The 17,067-nt window shown below is 39.5% G+C and overlaps 2 protein-coding genes across 6 annotated transcripts in view; both read left to right on the top strand.

Annotated features, from left to right (window-relative positions):
• The first annotated feature begins 593 nt into the window (after positions 1-593).
• On the top strand, positions 594-10,400 carry FAM221A (family with sequence similarity 221 member A). Of its 3 annotated transcripts, none has more exons than XM_013171849.3 (7): positions 609-1,641; positions 3,343-3,516; positions 3,989-4,179; positions 6,429-6,635; positions 7,429-7,539; positions 8,241-8,329; positions 9,622-10,400. In XM_013171849.3, the coding sequence occupies exons 1-7, from the start codon at positions 1,637-1,639 to the stop codon at positions 9,682-9,684; spliced, it is 840 nt and encodes a 279-aa protein (XP_013027303.2). In that variant the 5' UTR covers positions 609-1,636; the 3' UTR covers positions 9,685-10,400. The 3 variants fall into 3 exon arrangements, with proteins under 3 accessions (XP_047926270.1, XP_013027303.2, XP_047926269.1); XM_048070312.2 differs by having other exon boundaries at positions 610-2,005; XM_048070313.2 differs by lacking the exon at positions 7,429-7,539 and having other exon boundaries at positions 594-2,005.
• Positions 10,401-12,943: 2,543 nt separating this feature from the next.
• The window catches only part of STK31 (serine/threonine kinase 31), a 36,710-nt gene continuing 32,586 nt past the window's right edge, over positions 12,944-17,067 (top strand). For 2 of the 3 annotated variants that reach the window (XM_013171853.3, XM_013171857.3), the window contains exons 1-5: positions 12,944-13,311; positions 13,428-13,480; positions 14,912-15,010; positions 16,049-16,123; positions 16,806-16,964. In XM_013171853.3, coding sequence (XP_013027307.2) covers positions 13,284-13,311; positions 13,428-13,480; positions 14,912-15,010; positions 16,049-16,123; positions 16,806-16,964 — 414 coding nt within the window. In that variant the 5' untranslated portion in view covers positions 12,944-13,283. The remainder of the gene's footprint in view (positions 13,312-13,427; positions 13,481-14,911; positions 15,011-16,048; positions 16,124-16,805; positions 16,965-17,067) is intronic. The other variant, XM_013171854.3, reaches the window with a different exon arrangement.

Below are 17,067 nucleotides of genomic sequence, written 5' to 3' on the forward strand. Positions count from 1 at the left end.
ATCCAGGGGAGGAGGTTTCTGTGCTAAATGAGGTGTTTTAACCCTGCTGGGCAGCGGAACTCCACCACAACTGCTCTCTCACTCCTGCTCATCAAATGGAAAAGGGGAAAAAATATGATGGAAAGGCCTCAAGAGTTGAGATAAGGTGTCCCAGACCCCTGCTCCTGCGTGGGCTCCTCTCCACGGGCTGCAGCTCCGGCCCGGGGCCTGCTCCTGCGGGGGCTCTCCATGGGCCGCAGCCTCCTCCAGGCCACATCCACCTGCTCCACCGGGGGCTCCTCCACGGGCTGCAGCGTGGAGATCTGCTCCGTGTGGGACCCGTGGGCTGCAGGGGGACAGCCTGCTCCACCAGGGGCCTCTTTAGTAAATATTTTAGAATGGATTTATTTACAAAATTACCTCCTTTTACTCAAACTAGAAATTAAAAACTTGGAATAGCAGAAAAGCACGGAGAAATGGTCACACATGTTGAAATCATATTTTCAGAAATCTATTTTCAGTAATCATTACACAAAGTCTGTAACTTCTTTGGTGTATAATTTTTGTCTAATAAACTGAACACAAGAATTTTAAGTCAGGAAATGAATTTAACGTTTGAGATAGCACATATTTTTTTGCTAGCATCTTTAACATCCATCCACTCATAAGGCTGTGAAAGCAAAGAACCCTTCTTACACAGTGGGACCTTGTATGTCAAAGCTAAACCTGAAGAAAAGCTTGGCTTAGGGCTTTTCTATTTAAAGCTTCTCTATTTTTCCCATTGTATCAGTCAATCAAATAAAACACCTCCTCTTCATAAACTTTGCAAAACTAAACAGATACTTCACAGCAAGGCTGGCCACCTGGCAATATTCAACTTGGCTGTAGCTAATCATGGCAGTTACAAACCACACCCTGTACTTCTACCCCCCATAACCTGAGTAATGCTATTGACTTGCATTATATTGCTTGAATATGGAATGAAAGACGAGTCATGCGTGGATTTGTTAGCGTTTCTTTCACATGGTACGTTTCCAGGACCTTTTATTTGTTCACAGTGCATAACAGCAGAATCAGAAGCAAACAGGGATGTATATTAGCTGGAGCATGGGACTCGTTAAAATTGGTAACTAATGGCTTGTTTGTTTAGCTTGAGTGGGAATATAAAGGTTAAACAACACTGGCTGCTACTGGAGCCTGACCAACACCCACAAATTTCTCTGTTCCTCATGGGACTGAAGTGATGGCAGTGGATTCTCGCCTGCTAGGAAGATGATGGCTGTAGTATAGTAGGAGAGACTTGCCGTTCACATACAGGAAAAATGAGTAACTAAAATTGGAAACTCACGCTATTACTAGAGTCAAACAATTGCTGGTGATCGTGTTATTATGGTTAATATTGCTGTTGTTGAAAATTTGTGCCTCTGAGCCCATGTGTAGCAGCCGAACAGATAGAGACCGTCTTGCACCGCAGAGAAAAGCGATGATCATGGAAACCATCTTGTGTGGCAGCACCAGTGGGTTACGCGGGCCCCAGGCAACGACCATCCCTCAGTGCAGATGTGTCCGCTACGAGCAAGCGGAGATCACCAGAGCGATGCTTCCCGAGGGCACGCAGTAGGGATTTTGGTGACAGCAGGACAGTCACAGGGCAGTTATGAGGTACGTGTAAGGGGATCCAGCGCGGGTTCCCTTCACTGGAGGTCCTGTGCTCGCCATCTTGAGCCCTGCCTCGGCTCCATCACCGACACCCAGTTAATGTCACCCCAGCGAAATCACCGGCGCTGAGGGGGGCACAGGTGCCTTGGCCAGCAGGATGGAGGGTGTAAGGTGCCCCGTTGTTTGTGCCAGTGCCGTTCCGAGGTACGGTACCTGGACCCTACAGGTACCAACGTACGGCCGCGGGGGGCGGGAGGGCGACGGACCGCGCCCCGCCCGCGGGCGGCCCAACGGCGGCGGCGGCCCCGGCCATGGAGCGGCTGCGGGCGGAGGAGGCGGCGGTGGAGGAGTTCGCCGAGTACCGGAGGTGAGCGGCGGTGCCCGAGGCGGCTCGGCCAGGGGGGAGCCGGGGCAGAGGCCGGCTGCTGAGGAGAGGGGCAGGGCAGGCTCCAGGCGGCCTCGAGCAGCCGGGAGGGCCGCTGACGAGCGAGCCCGTGTCAGCTCGCTTCGCAAGCGCTGGCCGCCGGGTGAAATTCGGCAGCGAAATAACGCCGTGTCTCGCCTTCAGGCCTGTGTGCCTGCCGAAATTGCCTTTTTGTGACGCGGAGCCAGGGGACGAGCTGCCGGCTGCGTGACCTGTGCCGGAGCTGCAGCGTGCGCGCAGCACGAATTGGGTCGGGCAGCGTGTAAACACCTGCCCTCGTACTCCCACGGGGTTTTGCTAACCTCCTTGTCACTCCTCTTGAAGGCTTCAGCAGAAATAAACGCAAACTCCTTATACTGAAACGCGTCGATTTAGCTTAAGCAAGCTTGCAGTAAAGCATCAGAGTGGTATTTCTTAGATACGCAGCTACACACCGAGTCAGGCAGGTGCCAACTTCACTGACACGCAGTGACAGTGACGTGCTGAAACAGTGCCCTGCTATTCTACCATAATGTACAAATCCACAGAGCATTTCACAAAGGATCGCTTATTTCATATGCTCAAGTACACCCAGCAAATAACAACAGAAATATTTACAGACATTAATAAACAATGCCGCAGCTTAGTTAAGTGTTGCAATTAAGTGTAATTTGTATTTTACAGGTTTTACTTATTGTCTTCAATAGCCTACGTAAATGTAGGGTTTGGATGTTGGTCCAGAGTCCCAGCTATTCAGGGACTGAATTTGAGTGCAGTGGTCATGCAAACAAATGGGCTTGTCAGAGGTGTGGGTACAGCTCCAACCCTTTTGCAGAAACTAACATGGTTTTCTTGCAAACTGGAAGATAGCTTAGATGTATTGTTTGTTTCCTTGGTGCTGGCGTTTCCCAAATTACAGTTAAATACATTCTTGCTCAGGCTCAATGAAGATTAGACAATCGATAGAAGTCTGCAGTACAGACTTGGGTGTAGATGGGTGAAGTGACTTGCCAGAGACCACTCAAGAAGCTGCTCAAGCAGAGCAGGCTGATTTCACAACTCTTAATGCTGACTGTTTTTTTCTGCAGTATAAAAAGGAGCTTCATAGTTTCATGGTTTATTATTTTTTTCCTTTTATTTTCCTCCTTTTGTTAGAAGTATATTACTACAAGAGTACTATGAAAGATACGATTTTTTTGCATTTACATTAAAAGTGCTATTATGTATTGTTTGAAAAAAAAAACAAACTTGAGAAACCTCTTTTTATTTCCTCTTTTTTTCTTTTTTTGACATGCTTGCAGAATTGTAGGTGATGATGACGGAGGAAAAATCTTTACCCCTGAGGAATATGAGGAGTACAAAAGAAAAGTATTACCCATTCGGTTACAGAACAGGTTGTATGTGAGCTGGAGATCGCCAACTGGCATGGACTGTAAGCTTGTTGGACCAGAGACCCTGTGCTTTTGTACTCACAGGTAGGTTTCTTGTCTTTTTCTGCACTGTTGTATTTTTCTTAAATTAGGGAAATATAAAAATATTCCAGATTCATTGAAGTACAGCATAGGCAAGTTAGTTCAAGGTATGAAGTTTCAGAAAATCAGGTTTTAAATCATAAGATTTTAAAAAAAATCTAAATTTAAATAACTTTTTTTGAAACCAGAACAATTCTGTAGTCTTCAATAAATTCATCTTTAAGGCATGAATTATTGTAGATCAGATTGATTCTGATAGTGTTATCAAAATGAAACATAAGGATCTGTAATGTTTATACAATGGACGTAAAAGCATCTGATATTATGTATCTAAATAAAAATTAGTAAGTAGCAGTAATTAAGATAATTAAAGATACTTCAACCCAGAACGTGTAAGCAAATTTACAAGCCTTTCAGTTAGTTTTGTGATAAATACTAACAAGGATATGTAAGTTACTATTTTTGCCTGTTTTAGGTATAAACAACACAAAACGGACTACGAAGTGATTCCTAAGGACCGTCCTATTTGTGTGCCGTGTCGAGTGAGCCGCTGTCAGTGCCAGTCCTATCACTACGTTCCTCTAAACGGCACACAGCCCATCCGCTGTAGATGCAAACACTTCGCTGATCAGCACAGTGCAGCGCCTGGATTTTCGTGCAACTCTTGTAAGTTACATGTATGTTTGCAGCACTCTTTACTGATAAACGTAACCAGGAACCGTATTCTGCCCGGAGTAGTAGGTTTGCCCTCCACTGTTAACTGATGCACGTTCTGGTTTTTGCAGAAGGATGGGAGATAGGACACAGGAAGATCTCAAACAACATCCTTAGTTCTCCAGTTTCTGTGAAGGACTGTAAACTTCATCAACTATTAGGTTAGGTACATGGGGAGTCTAACTACCTAAAATTAGGCAGTATGAAAACAACCCATTTGCAGTGTGTCCCTTCCTCCGCTGCGTACATGTGACTTTTTTACCTGAATTTGGTAGTTTGAAAGAGAGAAGTGCTCATCTCTATTCCTCTTATTGCCTGGTTGAATGTAACATTAGGGTATTTTTATATTTTTTCTCAACTCAGTAGGAAGTAGGGCACTGTTCCTAAATAGTACTACTGCTAACAGTCTAAGAAAGCAGTTCCCAAACATAGTGATTGTATGTCCAGAAATGCAAATGGCAATGGAATTTTAAGCAAGATGTTTGGTAGGCAGTAAGAGGAAGCTTTTTGCTTCACTCGATCGAGAAGCACCAGTAATTATTAACCACGGAGATTAAATAATTCATAAAGATGTTTTTCTGTGGAACTTCAAATTATGTAAGCTGAAGATTTTTTGTTAGAATTCTATAATACTAGTAAATTTCTCTCACAAAGTCTGTTTAATGGGCACAGTGAAAAAAAACATAATCAGCTTTTGCTAGATGAGATGAGAATCATATCCCACAGAATAAACATAAAATATTTATATGATAGCCTTTCAAAAATTTTCTCTAAGTGATGCGTAAGGCTTAAATGCGCAGTTGGATGATTCAAACTGAACCTTCAGAACGAAACGTTTTTAATAATCATTTACATTATGCACTTTTTGTGGTGTTCCTCAAAAACACCAGGCACTTCCGAGAGCTTCAAAGATTATGCAAAGAAATGCCAAGACTTGCTTCAATTTTGGACTTGTGTTGTTTTATTGTACTGGCATTAGTCTAGCCCAGTTGTCTAAATCTAATGTGGTAGATAAATTAGAGATGTAATATCATTAAAATTGAAAAAACACTGCTGTTGCACTTTATCTTATCTGCTGTATTCTGTATCAAAATATAGAGTAAGAACTCAGTTACTAAGGAATGCCCCAAATGAAGTAAGCAAACCTTTAACAATTACAAGAATGCGATTCTTGAGCATATTATACACTTCTTTAAAAAAAATCTTCCTTGGTACTCTGCAAAATGAACTGTAACTGGGACTGGTTAGAGGCAGGTCATAAATAGATTTGTAGTACAGACTAATATGAACAATGAAACGCTTGCAACTCTTCGATTTATTTTTCACATCACTGCTCCAGCAGGGCTTTGGTAACATTTATTCTTAGCCATAGCTGGGGCAGATCTATTTCTGCACCCCGTGTTTCTGAATGTCACGTGCCATTTGTATAACCATTGCAGTTTTATCTAATGGCTATGTAAAACTTAAAAAAACACATGGAGAGACAGTCTAATGGTACTCCTGTGTAGCACCTCCTTTGCTGTTAGCATAGCCTCTGTTTCATACCGGGATAATTTTGCTAATTTTAAAATTCGTTTAAATTTGATGATTCTTATCATGCATTGTGATTAGAAGTTTTCTGGCCATGCAGCATTGACACTCGCTGTGCCCAGTTGGAGATAATGCAGCCAAAATGCTGGCAGCTTGTCTTTTCTACTAAGTGACAGAATTTTTTTGTTTTTATTTTTCATCAGGGGAGGGAAGGAGAAGGGTGTTACTAATGGCAGTGGACATAAGTTGCAACATAAAAAAATCCAAATAAATATTAGGAAAGAAAAATTCATTCCAAGGGTAGCCCAGCATTGGCCCATGCTGCCCAGAGAGGCTGTGAAATCTCTGTCTTTGGAGATTCTCAAAGCTTGACTGCATGAGACCCTGAGACTGCATGACCCTGTGATCTAATCCCTACATTCACCCCTTCTGTTTTATAAAGCGTTTTTGTATTGGGATGAAATGAGGCTGTGAAAGGCTTCAGCAAAGAAAGCTGATTACTTTGCCCCAAATCTTCTACAAACCTCCACATAGAAAATGTGGCTGGATACTTTTGCATTGAAGAAACTCCAGATTTTGCCAAGATCAGTTTTGGGAAGTACTGTTTTGTCTACTATGAGGTATAAATTCCGTTATCATCTCATTCATAACATTTATTATTTGTTAATTAGGTTCCAAGTGTTCGGGATTTCACAGTTGCTTTACCTGTGGATGTGGTCAGCCAACGTATGCACATGAAACAGTAGTGGAAACTAAACAAGAGCGGTTAGCCCAAGGAAAGCCTGTGGGGCAGGACGTTCCTTACGCTGCTATGGGGGGACTGACTGGTTTTAGCTCACTAGCAGAGGGCTACATGAGGCTTGATGACAGCGGAATAGGTAAGTGCAGCTGACCTGAGATGAAATTTGATTTCTCCAACTAGTTTTTTTTTTTAAAAGTAGGCATTCAACATAGACTTTCAGAGTCTGAAGGTGAACTGGATCAATAAGAGTAAGACATAAAGACAGATTTTTTTTCTTTTCAGAAGTCCACTGTGACCATCCCATCCAGCTTCCTGTAGTGAATTATAAAAAAAATAAAAATGTTTTATCCATAATTTTAGTGTTCAGCACAGTAGCTTCTCATTGAACTGGAACATATCTTTTAGAAAGAACTCCATAACTACTGTTTTCTCTTAATATTTTAATTTTATATTTACATTAATCCTTTAACCTAATACTGCCCAAGTCTTCCTCAGTTATACTGTTCCAGCATTATTTTTTTTTAGTCATAGATGAATACCTGTTCAGGACAAAAATAAAAAAAAAAAAAAGGACCTTGAAACCTCTCCTGCTCTAACTTTTTGTGTCATATAGTAATGAACTCATTTTATCCTGAGAGACTGTTTTATTTATTATTTCCTTATACACACCTTTTCTTTCTCAAATTCTGATCTGCTTTCATGGGTTTGTTTGAAGTTTAGAAACTATAGCATAGCAGTAGAAAGCGAAGAACCAAAGTTCTTCATTTCTTTTGAAGCTATCCTCTGTAGCATTTTTCTTAACTCATGTTTATTTGGTCTGCACAGAGCATTGTTCATAGGAATCTGTAGCTTTGTTTTGACACCATCATGTGTGTTTTCAATGCACCTTGCAAAGTGAATTTTTTTTCATTCAACTCATTATTTAACAGGGGCTCCTTCTGCTGAACTTCTAGAATCCCCTGTAACCAGCATGGATCATCCGTTTCTAAAAGCATTTCAGGGACCTTCTAGTTCTACTCAAAACATCTCTCAGATAGCAGGTGATAAATTAGTAGGATAATACTTCTTTCACAATAAGTATATCATATAAAATTAATTGGTTCTATTTATGACTTTTAATATGTTTAGGGATAAAAATTAAAGGTAAATATTAAAACGAGTGTTGAAGCCTAGTTATCTGGAAAGTTAGTACAGTTCTCCTGTACTAGAAGTGCTTAGAATTACTATGTTATTACTGCTTGTTATTTTGGTCACGATGTGCTTTTAAAGTTAAATATTTATTTATATATATATATAATTTTGTATCTTCCCTCTTAATGGTGTCACTTATTTGTTGGATACGTGTTTTTTTTAAATTTTGATTCCTACTAGAAGCTCATCATATCTGAATAGCACAGATTCAGTTCAATCCTGTGAAACTGCCTTCTGCTAGAAAGTCTTCTGCATGGAATTAGGGATCAGTTATGCTTACTTTATGTCTCTTATTTAGTGTAAATATTAAGCAGTTAGTATCACTGTTGAACTCCTTCAAGTCTGCTTATCGTATGTAGCTGCTGTCCTTAGAGTGCGTCCTTATGGATGCTCTTTAGTTGCAGTTGCTAGGGTTTGTTACTTGTCTATAAAGGTGTTTTACTACGTTACTACATCCATTTTGAGTTCTCATTTTTAAATGTGTTTTCCAAATGTTAAAAATAACTTTTGGAATAGAGGGTACCGTTAATGATTTTTTTTTCCACTTTAGGTTGTTCTACTGCCACGATGCAAGTTTGTCATGAAGGGCGTTCAGAAGAAGATGACATGGCTTATTTTGAAAAACGTTATCAGGAACGGGCAAGTTACCACATTTATTGCTTAACTTAAATATATTTTCACAAAAAGATGGGCAACAAAGATGAACATATGATTTAAGTGGTATTTAAATGCATTATATCATCTGTTCTCTTCCTGAGAAAAACAAGCTCATTAAATTAGATTTGAAATACAGTTATGTGCTATTGTAGGGTTTTAGACATTAGTTACTTTCTGGGATGGTATTTACCTTAACTGGGCGTATTTTTATTCCCTTAACTCTCTGTTACATAAAAACAAAGTATTTTACTGTGTGAGAGAAAGAAACAACAAAACAGACTCACAGAAAGTCCCATGTAGCATTTAGGGATGTGTGTTTACTGTGTCACTTACAAAGCTTTCTCGTGCTTTTTTCCTTACTGTAGGAATGTCTGTGTAGTTGTGCTAGATCAGGTGCATCTTTCTTAGATGACCTGAATCACCCAGTCAGAGGTGCCTCTTCTACTGCACTGACTGTATCTTAACTTCAAATGTCCTGCACTTTTACCTAGACGCTTAAATACCTATTTGTTCCCCACATTAGCTTCTTAGCTCCACCATTGTAGCTGGAAGCACATTTTTACTGTTTATGAATTCTTTTGTAAAGTGATGTTGCATAACTAACTAACTCCTAAAAGCTTAACTACTGTTATGCTCGCTCCTTGCAAAAAGTTGTGTTTGTTAATGAGAAAGCTGTGCTAGCCTTGTGAAATTTTAAATAATTTTCTTTATTTTGGAAATCATCTCAAAATGTGATAAATTGTTGCAAATATAGAAAAAAGGCATCAGTTTATAGGAGAAAACGTTGCTGTTAAATCTAAATTACTAGAATTTTTTTCCCCCTAGGATTTTGGACATTGAGACATTGAGATAAAGGTTTAGCATCTAGCTCAGCTACAAACTTCCTTTGTGATTTTGTGCATGCTGGTTGGTTTTACTGTGTCTGTTAGACATCTGGAATAAAACACCTTTAACTTTCATTGAGATAAAGATTAAACCATGAACATTTGTGAGGCACTTTGGCCTTGAGGGATACATAAATACCTCCACTGCCATTACCAGAGATAAAGGCAGCCTTGGCTTGAAGAGGGGAGTAGCTGCAGGGCTATAGAAGTGCTCCTTTGTCACATGATGCAAAAGTGAGCAGTTCTGGGTTGGGCTATTAATAATCTGTAGCTCTCTCTATCTCATAAATTACTCTGGTAAATTTTTGACTGACTGTAGAGGTTTAATATTGCATTGTTAGTCTATTTGCAAATTAACTTGAACCACTGTTGTGTCTTTCTTTGTTACAGCTGAAAAAGGAGAAGGCTGCTAAACAAACAGAGAAAAGTCCAGTGCGATCAAAGAAGCCATGAGATTAATGAGGAAGTATTTATTATGTGGAACAGCGTTAATTGTTGTACTGAAGAGTATTTTTCACTGCGCCTGCTTTTACTTCATTTCTTTATTTGGTTTTGCTCTATTGCTGAAATTGATTTTTAATTAACTTGTTGTAATAAAATTGGCACTTTGATTAAAGAGTTTCTAGTCTCTGGAATTGTTATGCAGATACTCCTTTGAAAATGGAAAATCATATTTCAAGGTTTACCAAACTGTTATTTAAGTACTGAGAGAATAAGAATGTTTTAAAATATTACATTGTAATAGGGTAAAGAAAATATATGTCCATTAGACTTTTATGATGTAGTTTATTTATAGAAGCCTTACAACTCATCTTTTTCATGGATTTTTAATGGTTGTGTTTGTTCTGTTAATATCAACATTTTAATCTTAAATCTTTTTTTTTTTCATTTATGTTGGTTTAATTTCCTTTGCATAAAATTCAAACATACATTTTTTTGTCTGTCACACTTCTCTAGGCTCTGTTCTTGACAACGTATAAGTAGTTGTTACACATGAAGTTCTGTATGTCCATAAAACTATTGCCACACATACTTGCTAGGTACTTGAAGGGATTTTGCTGCCTGCTTTTTCCCAGATTTCTGTAGGGATTCTGTACCATTCTCATGATTCTGTTTGTCTGATACTATTGTAACAGTGACTCCATTACAATGAACTTTTGAAAACATTACATGGAAATTTACATGCTATTTACTGCACATAAACAAACAGTTATACATTATTTATATAAACTTCCTTAACCAACAGATTCTCTTCATCATGTCTAATCCAATACAGACTCAGATTCATCGTGTCTGATCCAATACCGAGTCCCTTAAGATGGGAGATGTCCTCTTATTTTCTTTGTACACATTCACAGCTCTGGCAGCAAATATTGTATTAAAGGTTGTGAACATCTGTGTGAAAATTTAAAGTTTGGTAACTTTGTGTGACGTTTTCAATCTGTGAAGCAGCATAGTACAGAGTGAGTACCTGGCTGAGGCTGCAATGTGATTGGAATTAGGAGGTGAAAACAGTGCCCGAGTCCACTTTGCTAGGCTCCCTTGAAAACAGGAGGGTGTAAATCAGTTTGTCCTTAAACGTACTTGAAGATGTCTCTTGGATTGAAGACTTTCTAGGTGGTATGTGTGTACTGAGACTTCATAGCATGGGTTGGGAGAAACTTTAAAAGCTTTGGTTCCTGTCAGAGAACTGATGCCACTGTGATGCCTCTGTGTGCCTTATTGGCAGAGGAAATGAGGTGAAGTTGAATGCATTTAGGTAGCTTGCTTTTTTTGTTCAAATAGCAGCTGTGGGAAGGAAAACAGGCTCTTGGGAGTGCATGCGGGTCATACAGTGGCTGATGGGAGTGCGAAGGGAATAAGGACTTGATTGCCCAAATTCAGTCAGGGGTAACAGCCATTTACCTTCACTTAACTCTGAGCTATGCTGCCATTCACTACTAGTGATGCCAAACAGAGAGGTTAATCTGTTATCTTAATTTAGATAAACAATACATGGAAGTGTATACTGAATGTTAAAAAGTACCTTTACCATTAAATTCTACACTGTTAGGGTACGTACTGCTTTACCTTAATAAATAAAAATACTAATTTGAGCTCCCTCTTCTGGTCTTAATAAGCAATTGTTTCTGTAGGTCTATTTAGTCTCATAAGCAAATGGGAATTTCACAGTAGAATTACAAGAAACCAAAAAATGGATATAACATTTGTAAAAAATTGTAAATATAGAAAAAATATTTTGATTTCAGTCCTCCAAGAGGTTATTGCAAGATAAACAGAGGAAGTTTATTTCAATAGTTTCATATTTATCCCTTATTTATTTCCACTTTTAGGAAATAACATTTACTTTTATTAACTTTTAAAATTAAAAATACTTGCCAGTTTTAAACACTTGCTTTGCCCAAATTCAGTCTTACTAAACTATACTTCAATCACTATGAACTGTTTTTTATCAAAGTTAATCTTGTAAAATCTTATTCAGTGCTTAAACATATTTAATGTTTCCACCTAAATGACACTACAAAGTTACTACCTTTATTTCATAATAATTCTGTATAGCTGGAAAACGGATGGGATTGTAAAAATACCATCTGCATTAAATATTGCTTAGGCGTTCTGACCACTTTTCACCCATGTTGATGACGTCTAAATAAAAAAATATGGTTTGTTACTAGAAGGCTTACATTTGACTTCTTGGTACTGCTTGTGTAGAACTTTTTGCAGTATTTTTATTATCTATATGTGAAAAAAGGTAGAATATATTTCCTAACATTGCTGGCTGTGAAAACTGGAGACTGATGTCATGTCCTGAGTGAAATTTGCAGACTTAACCAGAATAATTTTTATTTAAAGTAACCAATCGGAAATTATCCTGAAAAATATCATTTTGAAGGATTGAATTTGCGACTTCCAATTCCATTGAAATATCTCTCTGTACTTCTATTAAAAAAAAATATATATTTTTTTGTAAAAGTAAAAACAGAGACCAGATGCCAAAGTGTTTGCCATTGCCAGTGATCATTAAATAAAGAGCTCAGTTTAACATGTAGTTGTTGGTGATCTGTTTTCTTGAGAGAAGTCATGAACTTTGAACATAATGTCCTGGCATGGGTAAATTATCGTTTCATCTGTATGATTTCTTTGTGGGCATATATCTGTTGTTCAGCCAGACACATTAACCATTCCTGACTCTAATCCAAGAAATCTGGCACAGGAGAAATGTTTCTGGGGTTTTGTCACAGAGTGCTCTGAAATATTACAGGGTAATTGCATGGGTCTTATGCAACACTTAAGCACTTTCCATGTTTTAAATAGTTGGCTTTCAGAGGAATTATTTGCCGTTATAACATTCAAGAGTACAGACCACATTTTCACTATTTTTCATCCCCTTCTGAAAAGACTTAGGTGTAACATGGCTATTTGTGGAAATAAAGACTGATCAGTGATCCTAGGAGTTCCTCCTGATGCCGTGCTCCCGTGATACTGGTTGTAAAATGTACGTCTTTCTCAGGTTTAGGAGGAAGGGCAGCTCGTGAATTCACAGCCAGTAACAGCATCAGCGCAGAACCCCTTTGTCAAGCTGCCACACCTCCGATCAGCCCGGCAACCACAGCCCTTCAGGTTCCCCAAACCCCCCATGGCTGGATGAGGCACCCGGGCACCGCCCCAGGTCCCCCCCAGCGGGCCGGGGCCGCCATTTCACGGCCCGGGGCTGGCGGCGGGCGCATGCGCGGTGGTGGGGGAGGCACGTGCGGCCTCGGCAGTGCCCGGCCGCCTCGGGTAGCGCCGGGCCGGGGAGGGAGGGGTTCTACCCTGCGGCGCTTTTCCGTGGATTAAAAACCGCGTTTTTAGCAAAGAAAAGGGGCTCTGACGCGTTGGTGGCGCTGGTGAAGAGCTGGGGGCAAGCAGTGGGAGAGCAGGAAGGGGTGGGTGAGGTGGTGGTGAGCGCTGCAGCAGGGTTTGGGGTCTCGCTTTTGACCTGTGAAGGGCTCTGGGGCAGGGTCTGTGAGGAACGTCCCAAGGGGTGTGGTGGTGTTTCAGGACCTGCTGTCATGGATGGAGACGCAGAGTGCAGCAAAGGTAATGCGAGGCTGGTTTCTATTAAAAAAAAAAAAAACGCATCACCAACAGCATAATCTTACATTCAGGAATAATTTAAATGTTCCTTACCATTTGTGTTCTTTTTCTCCCTCAAGTTGAAGATGTTGTGGGCTGCCACATTGAAGATGCCATAACATTTTGGGCACAGGTGAATTTCAAGAGCTGCTTGGTTTTAACTCAAGTGCTTCATGTTATTTGCCCTCCATGGACAGTTTCTGTGGAAGTGAGACCAACTGGTAGTGTTTAAGTCCTAAAAAAAAAAGTGTTAGTTTAGATCTCAGAATTCCAAGTATTGTACTATTTTAAACTGAATTTGGCTACTTCATTTTTCCTGAAACATGAAAGGGAGTTGTTTATCCCTCCATTTGAACTGTAGCTGGGTTTTCACAAATATTTTGTAGTCCCTATGCAAAAAGAAAAAATATGTGTGTAAGTATTTGATGTTAAATGCAAAATACTACAGCAGGTAGCTGGAGACCTGCTGAAGATGATTCCCCTTCCCAAAGTGAGCCTTTGGGGCAGTTTCAGCCAAAATTAATAGGGAATTGGTTTGAAGATACCAGCTCCCTTCTAGTTTTGTGTAAATGGGCGGGAGGGTGTTGGAGGAGGGGGTAGTGGGGGGGGGGGAAGAGTAGTGTTCATTAATAGGTGTGGCAGAGAGAGGGGGAAATCTGGAAGGAGCCCGTAGGGTTACCTTTTCTATTTGGTCTGCTGGCTGTAGAACTATAACTAGCGTATGTTAGGTGGCACTGCCTAGCTTGGACCAGTCACAGGAGGTGCTGCCGTTTGCCTTGTTAATAGGGATTAGGGGAGAGAGACCAAGCTTTGCTTGCTCTATGTAACACCTCCTTAGTTGATTTTTTTTTTTTTTTAAATTTAAATATAATAATGATGGTTCATTCTCCTTCGGGTTCATACCCTGGGATTCTGAGACTCAGTTACGGTGGCTTATTTAGCATTGTAAGGTATAAAAGTTAGGAGTGGGCTTTTGAGGACAACAGAATATTTACTTGCATTAATGCTTTGTTTCCTGCTCTGAGCTCTGGATTCTCTGCTTTGAATTACAAGTAGGACGACAACTAATAAATGCCATGTTACTGGAACTGACAGTCTTAAGAGTGAGTGGTTCAGATACCAAGTTGTAATTGGAAAGAATCTGCTGCTTTTAGTTGAACCAAAGCCCAAGTCTTGCAAGTAAGGAAAATGAGGGGTATGCCAAAGCTGATGTCTTCTAGTATTATGAAGAAAAAGAACACCAAACACACTGAAATTTGTGAGGCAGGATTGATGAATAAGATCTGTGAACTTCCTGCGAATCAGGTCATTAAACTGTTAAAAATGTTCTTGTGAACTATTTCTCTGGGGTATGTTACCTGCCTCTCATTCATTTATTTTTGAAGGAAAATGAGAGCAGGCTTGCAAATTCAACGAAAACATGACGATTGAAAGCTTAAGGTGGGGCGTTACTTGTCTCAACAGCTGTGCAACTGTTTTGATTTAATTTTTGGCTGTTGTAAGCCATCAAGCAGCTATTAAAAGTGACAGTTAATAACTCAAGCCCTCTCTCTACACTTCTTAGGGTATCAGTAGATGTAATGACCTCTTGAAATTAAGTTGTGCGCTGGCAGAAGCTTGTCCTCGGGCTAATGCAATTTTTGGCAAGCCTGATTTTAGCAAGGTACGTAGGCTGAGTGTGTGTAGAGTTTGTTTTCTGCCTGGATGTAAAAGCTTTAATTTTGTGCAGCTATTTTCTCTGGTATTTTCTTGATCTTTAATTATGTTGTGGGTCATAATTCTCTCAAATATTTAAGAACTGCTGGCTTTCCTAAAGAAAATGCTTGGTTTGTGTGAGCAAGTCTTATTTCTTTCTGCACTTCAGACTTCAATTAAATTATGCAGCCATATAATATATGTATATGTATGTATGTATGTATGTTAAACCACTCAGGAAATACTACAAGAAATATATATATATATATACACACATAATGTTGAATTTTCTTGTTATCTAGCGTATGTTATGGGTTATCTTTAACTAGAGGGCAGTGCTTTTTCAGAGACGTGATGTGTTGATCCATCTCAAAATTGTGGAAGATCCTATGAAAACCTGTAGTATTAGCGGGCTAGCAAAAGCGCTCTTAAGAAGATAAGAACGTATTTAGTAGCAGTTATATGATAAGTTAAGCCTGCAAAGAGTGGTAGTAACTTCTGTGTTTGTGTGAACTTCTGATGGCCTACTGCAAAATAAGGTTTAAATAAAACGCTTTATCTTTGAACTGTTTGTGTGTGCAGGTAAATGACCTTCTGCATTCCTCTTAAAATGGAAGAAAACGCATCAACAGTAAACTCAGCACATTTGTGGGGTTCCTGACATGTTCCTTTGTTCGGCTTACTAAGCTGTCAATGCCAGTAAAATGTTGTAGCAATACATTTGTAGAAAAATGCATATATGAACATGCTGTACAAAATATTGATATTTTTCTAGTTATAAGGCACTCTTCACATTATTGTTTGTGGAGTAGAGGAGTATATTTTTGAAGCAGCTAGCATATGCTGTTGTGAGAGATAGGTTACCATGCATTACTTTGTTTTCATGCTGCTGTTGGGAGAATTTTAGAAGTGTGAAAAGAAGATTTGTAATGTATTATGAATATCATCTTGAGGTATGCTTATGTTTTCAGAATGCAATTCCTGATCGTTTTTTCCTAATTTTCAGATTTATGGTGGGTGTTTTTCTGAAGACAGATGTTGGTACAGATGTATGGTACAGCAAGTGATCAACAATGAAAAGGCAGGAAATATATTTTTACTGTTTTTACTTGTTTATCAGCTCTCCATGCAGGAGGATAGAAATAAATGCAATTCATCCCTCTTTGTTTTAACCTTGCTGTCTGAATAAATTTAAAAAACAGTGAATATGCACATATGGCATAAACTCAAGTGACCTGTAGTTTTGAAAGTTGCTGATGGGAGGACTCACAAAACATGACATAGTTGCAAAGTGCCATTTGTACATCTTGAAAAAGATTCACAAGTGATAGTTTATGTTGTTAAGCAATGCAATTTAATTTCAAACTTCTGAGATGTGAAAATGGCAGTCTTTGTGTGACATGTTAGCACTGATGCAAATGCACTGAAAGGGTTACTCCTCAGTTTCAGGTGACTGACACAGACAGCTAATAGTTCCTATTTAAAATGATAACTCCTGAACAGGCTGGTTGGTTTGCAAACATCAGATTGCCTGAAAGTTTTCTGTTTTTAGGTGGGTGCCGAGTTGTGTGTTCTTTCTGACTTTGTTCCTTCCTCTGAAGGGTATATCCTAGGCTTAGTACAGAGGGCTCTGATCTCTGCCTCAAATGTCGTACTTGCATTGTGCACATTTGTTAAAATGCTTATATTTTAGTTTGCAGCACACACTTCTGTAGGAGGTTCGTGTTGTAGCCTCTGCTTATTTACATTTTATGTTGTTGCAGTGTCAGGTATTATACATTGACTATGGAAATTCAGAGGTTCTAAATAGATCAGAAATAGTTGAAATTCCAGCAAACTTACAATGTCCGAGCGTTGCCAAGAAGTACAGGCTCTGGGGACTGCGGATACCAGCTGATCAGAACTTAAACATGTTTGACCAGGTGAGTGACAGATTTTGAAGCATTGAGACGATGTGCTTTGTAATAGATGATGCCAGATACCAGCATGCTGTCACCAGGAGGAGTTCTAGAAGATACGGGTGTT

This window comes from Anser cygnoides, chromosome 2 (assembly GCF_040182565.1).
Source record: "Anser cygnoides isolate HZ-2024a breed goose chromosome 2, Taihu_goose_T2T_genome, whole genome shotgun sequence".
NCBI lineage: Eukaryota > Metazoa > Chordata > Aves > Anseriformes > Anatidae > Anser > Anser cygnoides.

What these genes read in the sequence shown, in the direction of transcription:
- FAM221A (XM_048070312.2), top strand. Translation starts at nt 1,950, where the DNA reads ATGGAGCGGCTGCGGGCGGAGGAGGCGGCGGTGGAGGAGTTCGCCGAG. An exon ending in TGGATTTTCGTGCAACTCTT is followed by an intron (nt 4,180 to 6,428) that starts GTAAGTTACATG and finishes TTTGTTAATTAG; the next exon opens with GTTCCAAGTGTTCGGGATTT. An exon ending in GCTTGATGACAGCGGAATAG is followed by an intron (nt 6,636 to 7,428) that starts GTAAGTGCAGCT and finishes ATTATTTAACAG; the next exon opens with GGGCTCCTTCTGCTGAACTT.